Genomic DNA, 12580 nt, shown 5'->3' with positions numbered 1-12580 from the left:
AATTTAGAAGGTTAACTTGAGGAATTTGGTGGACAAGTTGCTGGAATTTTTCCTCTTATTGGTTAAGTGAGAGAGAGTGAGAGTTGAGGGGTAAAATTAGAATGATTTAGACCTACTTTGCTCGAGTTACTTGAGAACACCTTGATTTTCACATAATTGCTGGTTTTGAATCAAATAAAATGATTTAAGAGGAGGCAAATGATGTTTATTCTAAAACGTTTTATGGTTTGAAGCGTCCAGCTTTAAATTCGAGATTTTTGTCACTTTTCTTCAAAAAGTCTCGCCTACACGTAACATATTTTTACTTCATGTTATGCCTATGGTATTGGGCCATATATATGTGGTTTTCCATTGATTTTCACAAGAAAAATGTGTGATTTTGAACTGCTATGTTGGAAGTTTGATGGCTTCTTGTTATATGGTATCTAATCGCAGATTGGAAAGTGGCCAGGAAGCAGCACCTGAGCTTGATTGATAGATCTTAATTAGTTGGTGAATGTACCATTTGCATGGTAGAACTCGTTACTTGATTGAAATGATATTTTGGTGTGTATGACCAATACTTGATATGGGATCGTGATTGAGTGAATATTGTTGCTATGCTTTTGACTTGTTTTGGTTGGACGAGTGTATACTTTATCGCACTTGCCCTAACTGAATTAAAGTACCATGCATTGTTTGCAAGTGAATTAATGTTCATGTTCATGACTTGAAAGTAACTACTTGGGATCCCAAACCCAACTGGCTAGTTAGTCGAATCGAACCAGCAACGGCTTAATCGAGGAGATTGACGAACCATGGGTACTATTTATTGTTATTCCATTGGATTGAATCCACTGGATTTGGTATACTCGAGTATTATCTCTACTGTTATTTTTGGAGCTCGGGCCCGGTAGGGGGTTGAACGGTGGACGGAGATTAGAGATAAGCGGTGTTCTAATGGATTTGTTACTATATTTCCAAAGTTGACAGAGTGTCAACGGACCCTGGTCAAGCTACTACCGAAATAACTCACGAGAGCAAACTGTATTCTTATCCGTGAAAGTATTAATTGCTTATCTGATTTGTTTACTTGAAATGTTAATGACTTATCCTATGATATATGTAACCACCAAGTTACTGCTTCATTTGCATGTTGTCTTGGTATCTTACTGGACGTTAGCTCATTCCATTAGTTTATTTTCCTTACAGGGGGCGAGTGAGTTGGAGACAGCTGGTGTTTTGGTCTAGACTCCTTGTCTTTTGTTCTAGTGTTTTTTCTAGTTTTAGCAGCTGGACTTGAGCTTGAATCTCTTGTTATATTTTGGGTCTGTATGAGAATTTGATGACCACGAATTGTATATATCTAAGTCAAAGTTGCTGTTGCTTTTGTTATCGAGGTTCTTATATTGTAAATGGACTTGTAAGTAAGACCTGGCAAGAGTTGGGCAAGTGGTCCATCAAAACCTGGGGTACGGCCTAGGAGGAGGTGGGGTCGTCACACCTATTACACTGATTCTTCCAGTGATGAAGAGGGCCGCACCGGTCATCACCGTAAAGTCGAAAAGTACATCAACAAGATCATATTCAAGCACCTCCTTTCTAAAGAAAACAGTAACAGTGATGGGAATGTAAAAGAGAAACCTAGCAACATAAATGTAGTGGGGAACAAGAGAAAAAGCAAAAGCACAGTAAAAGCGGAGTTTAAAGATGAAAACAAGTTCAAGAAGTTTTGTGGTGTCGTCAGTGGCTTTGGGGCAGCTGGGTAGCTGAGATAAGAGATCCTTTTAAACAGAAATAGGTGTGGCTTGGCACTTATGATACAACAGAAGAATCTGCAATGGCTTATGATCATGCAGCTATTCGGTTCCGAGGACCCAAAGCAATCACAAACTTTCTCCCACCATCGCCAGTTAAAGATGAACTCTCAAGCATCACAAGTGCAGGTTCTCCCCCCCCCCCAATCCAATGCAAGTTTTGCTTCATCATTTTGGCAGCAAGCATGAACCTCTAGTCACCATTGCTCTAACTACCCGCCGAATGATCCTAATGCAATGCTCCATTCAGTTGCTTCCATGGGTTTTGTTTGTCTAAAAACTTTTATTTTTGTAACATATTTGCTTTCATGTTTATCCATTTCCTTGTAAATATATCGTAATTTTATGCATGTAACAAATATTCAATGTCAGTTGTAAGATGTGTTTTGGCATTGATCCTCCATTAGACTTGATTTGCAAGTTTGTAGAGTGTCTGCATCTTGTGGAGAATTTCATGATTTCAATCCTAGATTGCTCCGAGCGACATTTAGCAGGTCTTTGCAAAACTTTTCATAATTATCTCTCGGCTTGTACACAAGGCTGACAAATGATGGCACACTTGAAATAGGTGACTATCCAAAAATAAAGCTGCATGAGTTGTTTCTGTTAATCTTAGTCCCTAACTTTTGATGTTTACAAAATAAATGGATGTTACTAATATCTCCTCAAAAAAATTTTTAGCAATGAAGCAAATCAGGTTCAAAGATTAAGTACAATTGAAAGAGACAAAAAGTGATGAAAGCTGTCGGACGCTCATGAAGACTGGATCGGACGTCTGATAATCATTGCACAACTTCGGACGCATGAAGAATTCAACCACCGGACGTCCGAAGAAAGTAAGTCATTCATTCTAAGTTCATTGACTTCGATCGAACGCACAACATTAGATCACCGGACGTCCGACAAACATTGCGACACTTCGGACGCAAAGCATTGGAGGCACCGGACGTCCGAAAGAATTGAAGAAGAATTCTTAGTTTCACTATCTACTTTCGGACGCAAACATTGAAGGTACCGGACGTCCGAAAGAATTGAAAAAAAATTCTTGAGCTCAGTGCCTGCTGTCGGATGCAAGAAACAGGTCTACCAGACGTCCGACACGACCAATGGCTAGTTGACTTTTCAACTGCCTTTTATCCGTTGGAAGTATTAATAGAGAAACTTTTTGGTCTCATATAAATAGAGTATAGTCAACCACTTCCAGACAACTTTTGTACATTGAGACTACAAAAGATCTAGAGTGATTTTAGTGACAAAATACTCTTCAAAGAAGATTTTTACTCTTCTTTGTGTGAATTTCATGTAACCTCTTCTTGTGTGTGAAAAATATTTCAATAGTGTAGTTTTGTGAGGGTTATCCGAGTGATAGTAAAAGTTTTTAACTTGATCAAGTGTAGCTTGGAGCAAGGAGGAAGTGATTGTTCCCTTGTACACAAAGATTGGTTGTATTTGACCAACTAGAAGAGACTTGTTCTATAAAGTGATACTCAAGCTCAAGAGGAGATTGGAAATATTTGGTTTGCTATTCTTTCTCTTTTACTTACTATCTTGCAAACATAAATTGATTATCTCTTCTACTCCTGAGCAATCTTGTTTTCTTAATCAATTGTTCATTATATGGTCATCTAGAAAAGAGGGTAAATTTCATATCGAGTCAAAAAGTGTCTCATAACTTGATTAGTTTTAATTAACCTAATTCACCGCCCCCTTAACTTGTCTTCGATCCTTACAGTTTCCATTTATGTTAAACATTAATGGTTTTCAACTAAAATTCTGAAGTTGTTGTTTGTTAAGATGTGGTAGTCATCCTTCTGACTAAAAGCATTGTAGTGATGGAAGGATTTAAATCATATGATAAAGATTTCAATAGCCAAAATTATGATGACAATAATTGATGCCACACAATTTCCTCAAGTTCACAGCAAAAAGATTAATTAGCAGTAAATCACATACTTTACCCAAAACAAATACGATGAATTTTTTTAGATTGTAATTTGTGTGTATATTAGCTAACATAATTGGTTTCACATCCATTACCTCAAAGTTCACGATTTTAAAGAATGTTAAAAAAAAAAAAAGGAAAAATAATAGAGCCATCCTGATTTCTCCCTAGTCCCTAGTTTTGCAATCTTTTTTCTAGTATTTGCTTTAGGTATACATAAACTTTTCCTCAATAAAATTCGAAAAACTATTTTAGCATTCAAAATACCAAAGCTAAAACTTGTCTAGTGAAATTAATGTTATTTCAAAATAGTTATATTTATCTTTAAAGGATTGCCAATGAAAACTATTCATAAAAGGTCTCTAATTATAAGGGATCAAATTTATAGCGTTTGAAACCTCTTTTCACTTTTAGATTTTCAGAAATGAAGTGAAACACAACTTAGGATATCTAGGAGCTTTGGGTTAAATAGTCTCGAGAATCAGAATAGAATGGACATTATTTGCAGGTGGCGCAGAATTGCAGTTGATATGGAGAAAAAGGAGAAAACAATGAAAAGCAGAAAAATTGTTCAAAATTTATTTGCTTTTCTTAGGAACATTAATACCTAAGATTTTGAGATTAATGGCTTTGAAAAAATTTCCTGGTGCAAACTAAAGAAGTAACTACCTAAAGGAACCATATTGAAGTTTCAAATTATAAAATCAAAGATCAAAGATATCAATTATAATTAGCTAGATAATTATCCTTTTACTTTACCTTATTTAGCATGCACCTGGTACTTATAAGTTTTGAAAGTATCTATTGAGCCCCAGTAGACTTTGAAAATCATACTGATGTCCTCTTTGCATCCCAATCCCCTTCCCGCAACACCCAAAAAAAAAGTACGCATTAAATGGACACTCGTTAAAAAAAAGGGGAAAATGTAGTTTAGCTACTAAATTTTTTAAAAAGTAATGTTAATTAGAGAAATCATATGGATAATAATTGTTAGTGTGTGCATTCACATGATAAGTTAGATGTGTTTTAAATGTGTGAATTAGTGCCCATTGAATTCCTATTAAAAGAATCATTTGATTAATATGAACATAATTTCTTATTTTCATGATATCTAAACTTTATGTCCCATTAATTTTATTCCATTCAAATCAATTGTGTATGTCTTTAGATTATTACTTCCTATATTTAAACACAAACATATAAGCTTGGCTTCATATCTGTTCAGTTTTCTTCTCAAATAAATGGAATAACACAAGTTTACAATAAATTACAAATTACTGTTTAATTTTCAATATCGGTCACTCTTGTACTTTTCTTGTCATGCATGAAACATGATGGACAGGAATAGTTATACAATTTGGCAATGTTCATGAATTATCTTTATAGCAAATGAATAGTCTCTTAATTTGACAAAACCATTATTTATCTTTATATGTTTGGTATTATGGATGGTATCTTAACATATAGTAGTTTCAGTATTCATAAGAGCATTTACTATTTTCCACTAGAAGATCATATTTCAAAGCATGGAGGTGATTGCTACTCTCTAAACTTATAATCATGTTAAATTCCATTCAGAATCTAAATTATATTTTGTTTGGTAAATCCTTTGGAGCATGTTCTCATCGAATTAGAATAGAAAATGTCAGCTTTACTGAATCAAATTAAACCTTTGTTTTTCACCAAAAAAGAAAATGATAGATAGAAAGAAAGAAAGAAATCCATGATCTAGGTCAAATTACATTTGTTAAAACAAAAATTTATTGCAATTTTATTATTGTCAAGTGACTTTAACGACAAAGTACATATATGGCATGCAACCATTTTAAGGTCACCTTTTTTAAAGTTTTGGGATGTGAATGATAAACTTCAATATCATAAAATTATAAGTAGTAGTACATTATTATGAATAAATTCCATGAATATGAATGTCCATTAAGATAGATACATGCATTCTACCTAGATACATTTGGTACATTAATCAATTCTTATAATTACTAAATACATGTTCTTGAAGTTGTAGATCTACGAATTATCATTAAGAAAGTTCATGTATTTCCTATCTTGATCTCCCTATAGACAGGGGTGATTCTTACTTCATTTGTAACCTTGAAGTTTTGGAACAACTAGTGGATGAAAGTATAAAATTCTCTCTACTTCTTGTTTATTTTCTTCCTCTCAATTTCTTCACATTCTTTGTCACTTTGTTAATATATAGTTCAACTTACAACAACTACAAACCATCACGAATTAAAGGGATATAATAGCATTAGTTTCACAATATACATCTAATTCAAGTGCATGCAAAGAACTATCTACTTACTCAGCTGAAAGCCTTGCATGGGCTTGGTTTACTTGCACCAATTGAGGGATGCGTCTAATGCAACATAGGAATGAATTGATAAGGATTCACTAACTTAGCCCGGTTACAAAAGATTTCCAGCTGCAATGTTTGGACACTTACCAATCATGCTTTTTATTTAAGTGCTCTGACCATTGTAAACAAGAATAGAAGAAGCACAAAGAAATTGGAAATTTGGTCTCAGATTGGCCATTGTCCAGAGTTCTTTTGTGGATTGCTCAACTTGATTGTTTTAGTTCTGATATTCGGCGACAAGATTTTTTGCCAACTCTAAAATGATACATCCAGTACTAATACATTCCACTTGTGTTTTATGGCACATCCAGCAGGGTAGGAATTCCAATTTGGGGGAAATGGTTCCTGGTCCTCCCTCAGCAAATTTTTGCATCCGAAGGAGAGAGAATCAAAACTATCTAATACCAGATTAAACTTATACAGGAGAAAGCTCCATTCCCTTTAGTCGATGTTGTCTCCCCCTTTCCATTTTTATTTTTTATTAAACAATAGAACTAATCCTTTAACAACCAATAAGTATGGTAACTACCCTTAGCTATCCATTGAACTAACAAACAAAAGAGAGCACTCCAAAATGTCAAATGTACTTCTAGAGTACCATGTTAAGTTCCATGAATTAGTTAGCAAGAAGAATTACAATCATCCGTCAGAATTTTCATCTAAAAGGGATCAATATCATCCCTTTTCCTTACAAGATTTTTCCAGCCCATACAGTATTAGGTATATTTTCCCGATTGCAGAATAACCATTCAAAGTTAAATCTCGAGGACAAAGCACTGAAACCTTGATCATGGAGCAAGTCTTTGCGGGTCACGGGGGAAAAGTGATGTCTTACGGACATTGTTCAATGCACAATAAAGCATAACCACACGCTCCAATCCTACTCCAAAGCCACCGTGAGTAGGTGCACCACATCTGCACAGGCCAATGATGAATTTATGAACTTTAACATGGTTCAAGTATGCTTTAGCATCACTAGATATAAAAAGTGAACCCAAGTTGACGATTGTGCATGTCAATTTCTAATTTTCATTCAGAAATTAAAAATCCGCTCAATTTGACACCACTGGTAGCAGCAAAATTTAAGATCAGCTAACTTTAAAATTCTCCATATAAAAATATAGATGGTGATGCATTTCCTCTTGCAAGAAGAGAACAGAAAATATTGTTTCCCTTAGCAGAACAGATCTAAAGGATGAGCAAGATAAAAGTACAAAAGATACCTAAATGAATCAATATATGTTGATATTGTCCTGACATCAATGCCACATGATTCAGCACGTTGAGCCAAAAACTCAGGTACATGGACACGTTGAGCTCCAGATATAATTTCTTCACCTAATAATTAAGACATGAATGAGAAGTCAAGGCAAGAAAACGAGGCAGTACCTAAAGAGTAAGAAAACGGCAATCTCCCTCTTCTTCCCCCACCCCTCTTCCCTAATGAGCCCTCAGTCCGAGCACTAAGCATTCTCTTCCCAACCGATCATAACTTCTCTCTTTGCCAGAAACTCCATGCCAAACCTTAAAATCTTTGATGTTTTAGTCTCTTGGACAAGAGTTCATAGGTGACTACTCACAAATATTATAATGCATTCATTCCAAAAACAGAAAAAATTACAAGTTTCTTTACAGCACTTGAGAGAAATCCTTTTTCACCTAAATAGATGACTTGTATAGGGTTCTCAAAGCCAAGTCAAGAATAATGCATCAATTTCCCAAGAATGGAAAATCCAGGGATTTGCCCCAGGAAAGAAAAACGCATCAATTGATTGATGCAACTTCCTGGAAGAGATCAAATAAATCTTCGAATACATTTAGCATCAGATTCCAAAACGAAAGATCCTTTATCTTTAGACAAATTCAGAAACTGGTGATTTACTTACTATCTCTTGGAAATAGAAACACATGATAACAAATGGACAAGTCACGTAGTTTATTTCACAAAAATCTTACATTACCACCTAGGCTCTTAATATACCTACAAGCTGGAACGTAATGTCAATGCGTATTGACTAGGAATATGATTGCTTATTGAAAAGATAAAAGATACATACTAAGAGAAGGTTAACGAACACCTTTACCTCTTATAAAAACATCAAAGGAATTACTATAAGCAGGATTATCATAACAAGGCATTGTATAAAATGGCCGGACAGCCAAAGGATAGCGATGAAGTATGTAGAACTCTGTGCCATACCTACAATTGAAAACATTGTAGAAAATCTTTTAAAAAATTACTATGCCAATCATAATCTTTCAAGGTTCGAGGCACACATAGGAACAAAGCCAAATAAAACAAGAATGTTCAGAAAAGAATGACATACTTCTCAAACACAAGCTGTCCCAGTTTTCTTTCTGTTTCTGTGTTCAGGTCCCCAAGGGGATCAACTTCAACCCCTGCTTCCTGCATATCCAAAACATACACAAATAAGTTAAACCCAAGCATATGACTATTTTTTCAGAGATGAGTGCATACCATTATGCTAGTAGCAGCAAAAAGTTTACAGCGAAAACAAGTCAAAAGTCTTGGCAAGCATTGGAATATGTCAGAGCTACATAAGCCAAATTTCAAAACAGCGATGTACTTCAATGACACTGATTAAGAAGCATATTAACCCACAAAACAATTCACCAATAAACAGCGATGTAATTCCACAAATAAGATCAAATCCACATATTTAAACAAAAAAAATCATCCTTTTTATGGTTCTAAGTGCAAGAAGAGTGCTGAAGGGAGCAAATATACAGACTAAAAGCACTTTTTCACTCAAGTACATAATCCAGCTGTAGTTTTACACATTTAGGCAACGTAACATGCAGTTAGATGATGTGGATAATTAGGAGGAATAATTCACAGTTTACTACCTTCAGAATTTGAATTCCTTCTTCAAATGTAAGCCGCAACGTCTTGGGCAAGTACTGCAAAATAAATCACTTTATAGAAACTTCAAGATGGACATCAATTTAATTCAACAGTAACAATTTGTAGGTTTGCATTTAAACAAAACCTTTAAAGGCTCAAAAGGATATTGTCTGCCAATGGCATCAAGCTCCTTTTTACAGTTCTGATTTATACTGTCAAACATGGACACAAATAAGCGATCAACAACATCCATCACCTGCATCAATGTGCTTGCAAATGATTAACATTCATTTTCAGCAAATATTGAGCTTTAAACCAATTTATCATACCTCTGAATAATGTTCCTTTATCTCCATTTCAACATCAAGACCTACAAACTCACACAAATGTCTATGTGTAAATGAATCTTCAGCTCTGAAAACAGGACCAATCTCAAAGACGCGCCCAAAATCAGCACAGATTGCCATTTGTTTGTGGAGCTGAGGTGACTGAGCAAGACATGCAGGTTGCCCTTTGTACTCCAGCTTAAATACAGCTGAACCCCCTTCACTAGAACCAGGTATCAGTTTGGGTGTATGGATCTCAATACACCCTTCAGATAGCAAAAACTGCCTAAATAACTGCAAAACAATCACACAAAATCTCCTGTAACTTGAAAGTTGTAGCGGATAATGAAAAAGATGGGTTAATATAGGAAAGGATGTCAGAATGCAAGAGGAACACCTCTGCCCGTCCTCAACTTTCATTTTCATGAGGAAAAAAAAAAGAAACAAATCCTTCCAATGTAAAACATGTCTATCTGAGACAAACAGCAAGCAATAATTACCACCTACAATTAATAAGTTGTAAATTTTCTAACTATACAAGCCAATTATACTGACCACACTACAAGAAGAGGATCTTATGCCCTATAATCCCCCTCAAAGTATTCTGCAACAGGTTTCGAAACATGTTCATGAAAAGAAAATGTTATGGAGGCCTACCGTCCCAACTTGACATTGAACGCGGAATATTGCCTGATTAGCAGGTGTGCGTAGGTCGAGAAATCTGTTATTCAGACGAGTATCCTGATTAACACGAACAAGTTTCTCTCCAGCCTGCACTACTCAAAATGCTAAATCAGAGTTCTTAATCAATTATAGCCATACACAAAATTAATCATGGAAGAAGTTGCTCGAAACTCATTCCCAGATGTCCAACTTCAATCAACGTAGAACACTCAATGTAAGGCAAGAACTCAGCAAGCTCAAAAGCTTAAAAGCAATAATGATGCGAATCATAGCAACAACAATATTCGTCAAATACAGCACTACCTGCTCAGCTTTTTCAATTTCAGCATCACTTCTGGCAGCATCCTCAATATTTATAGGCAGTATAGGGATAGCTTTGCTAACGCAATAAAGTTTCCTCACTTGTACTTCCACCTATATTGAGCGATAATATAACAAGTTACAATCATCCACGGTGAAAACAAGACTGAAACAGCTACTCATCACGACTCAGCCCCTCATTCTAAACCCACAAAATCTTAACTCATCCAACTTTAGCAGAAACATTCCAATTAATCTTAAAAGAGAAAGTTACTTCCTCCAACGATACCTAATTAAAAAAATTCCCCTTTATTCTAATATATTATTTAATTAACAAAATTCCACATTCTACTCATCCAAATTACGATTAATAAGACCAAAACCTGCTGAGAAGCGCCTTTAATGGGGTCTTTAGGGACTGAAACCACGCCTTCGACGTCAATTATAGATTCCTTACTCAATGCTGCGGCGTACTTCACCATCTGCCCGCTGAGAACATCCGGCGTCACCGTCAACACACACTGTACAGTAAAACCCTTTTCCCTCACCACCAAAAAAGCCATTTTTTTCCCGACGGCTCGAATGGTTTGCGCCCTACCTCGGATCAAGACCACCTGATCTTTCAATTCCTCAGTCAAATCAGCCACCTCGGTCCACTTCCGCCCCGTCACGGCCTTGGACTGGAGCTCAATCAACGGCACGTCTCCGTAATTGGAAGCCAATGGATCGGTCTCGTCAATCGAGACGGCCGACAAAGCCGCCGCCGCCGCGTGCTCCTGCCGCTTTCTCTGGCGTTCGAGCTTGGCAGCTTCCTTCTTGGAGAACTTCTTTCCGGCCGCCGCCTCCTCCTCCCCCATTGTCCCTTCTCCTCCTTCTTTAGATACGTCTGCCATAGTTATCGGTGAATGAGAAAAATGTGCGATCGGAGAACTTTTAGGGTTTCGTGTTTTCTGCGAATGGAATGGTAGAAGAAAGGCAGCTGCTTGTACTCCAAGTTTATGATAATTGCAGAAAGGTCCTTTAGGTTTGTGAAAGCATAATGTGTCTCCCCTACATATCACAAACTGCTGCAGTTTGGTGTTGTCAAGCGACTTACATACATTTTCCGCTTGAGGTTTGTCAAATTACAAATTTTAATTTATAATTTGACCAAATTGAGGTCAAACCTCAAAATATTTAACCAATATTCCCTCGTGCTGATGAATTTAAGAATTGCTATTTAAGAATTGGAACGGAAACAGGACAACTGAAGTGCTAAGTGGCGGTAAGGAGAGAAGAGCATTATTCCTCTCCCCAGAGCGATAAAAGCATCTTTGATCCAGTAGTTCAGTAATGTCTTCTTTTTTTTTTTTTTTAAATGTAAGTCAGAAGGCTTGAATCGGAGAAAGTTTGAATCCGAAAATTCTCACTCATCCTCCTTCTTCATCCTCCCACCCTCTCCCTCGAACCACCTAATCCATCTCTCCTCCAATGTGATTTAATGTTTAGTGAAATTTGTTATTCAGCTAATTGTTGCATATTGAATTGATTTTTAGAAATAAATTGAATCAACAAATGGCACCTTTAAAGCCCTTAAGAAGCAGAAGTTAAGGTCACAAGGGTGATATGAAATAGAGGAGACATTTTATGTTAGGATGGATTAAGGAAGATGAACGGCAAGACTTGGTCCTTTGTAGGGGCGATATCGATTCAAGTCTTGAGTTAAAGTACAATACACAAAGAGCTACAGAAATTGGCAAAGGAATTCTATTAAATTTAACAATGAATATTTTATAAATTATTTCTATTATTTTATTTTTTTTCTTTTAAAGTTTCTCGCCTATAATCTCGACACAAAAGTTTTGATCTAATAAAAATAGGGGCTTTTCTACTCAGGCAAGGATTTTTTTAGCCACTAATAATAAATTTATCTTTTTCTTATATTAAAATTATTTCTTAATTTCTTCATATTTAGATTCAAAAGGTCCTTTTTCCCCCAAAATAGTTTGATACTTGGATGGGTACTTTCAGACACAGAATAGACTCACAGGCCTTTCAAAATTAATCTATGATTTTAACATATGAAATGAGATAAATTGATTAATAGAAGAATCCTTAGACAAGTTTTTGTTATTAGATTATCCATTTTTATTAACTAGATAACATAAAGTTAATTAAACATAATAATATATGACAGAGTAATGTACAATTCACAGATGATGCTAGCTTGGGCAGAATATTTGTAAAAATTCTAATTAAGATACAAATACTACCATTAGATTATAGTATTTTCTACAATCTAAGAAAAAG

General features: G+C 35.7%; 1 protein-coding gene across 3 annotated transcripts; it reads right to left on the bottom strand.

The window, feature by feature from the left end:
- Positions 1-6668: 6668 nt before the first annotated feature.
- Positions 6669-11348, bottom strand: LOC113752895 (aspartate--tRNA ligase 2, cytoplasmic-like). Of its 3 annotated transcripts, none has more exons than XM_027296937.1 (11): positions 10675-11348; positions 10295-10405; positions 9965-10078; positions 9311-9601; positions 9127-9237; positions 8984-9037; positions 8443-8522; positions 8200-8315; positions 7339-7453; positions 6879-7030; positions 6669-6846 (listed from the first exon to the last, which is right to left on the bottom strand). In XM_027296937.1, exons 1-10 carry the CDS (start codon positions 11182-11184, stop codon positions 6904-6906), a joined length of 1629 nt encoding a protein of 542 aa, XP_027152738.1. In that variant the 5' UTR covers positions 11185-11348; the 3' UTR covers positions 6669-6846; positions 6879-6903. The 3 variants fall into 3 exon arrangements, with proteins under 3 accessions (XP_027152738.1, XP_027152739.1, XP_027152737.1); XM_027296938.1 differs by having other exon boundaries at positions 6669-6849; positions 6882-7030; XM_027296936.1 differs by having other exon boundaries at positions 6669-7030; positions 10675-11347.
- Positions 11349-12580: the final 1232 nt, after the last annotated feature.

Source organism: Coffea eugenioides, chromosome 11 (genome assembly GCF_003713205.1).
Source record: "Coffea eugenioides isolate CCC68of chromosome 11, Ceug_1.0, whole genome shotgun sequence".
NCBI classification, from domain to species: domain Eukaryota; kingdom Viridiplantae; phylum Streptophyta; class Magnoliopsida; order Gentianales; family Rubiaceae; genus Coffea; species Coffea eugenioides.
Note: the sequence above shows the minus strand (reverse complement) of the source record. Positions and strands in the feature narration are given on the sequence as shown.

What these genes read in the sequence shown, in the direction of transcription:
- LOC113752895 (XM_027296937.1), bottom strand. Translation starts at nt 11,184, where the DNA reads ATGGCAGACGTATCTAAAGAAGGAGGAGAAGGGACAATGGGGGAGGAG. An exon ending in TAAAGGAACATTATTCAGAG is followed by an intron (nt 9,238 to 9,310) that starts GTATGATAAATT and finishes ACATTGATGCAG; the next exon opens with GTGATGGATGTTGTTGATCG. An exon ending in AAGGAATTCAAATTCTGAAG is followed by an intron (nt 8,523 to 8,983) that starts GTAGTAAACTGT and finishes TTGGATATGCAG; the next exon opens with GAAGCAGGGGTTGAAGTTGA.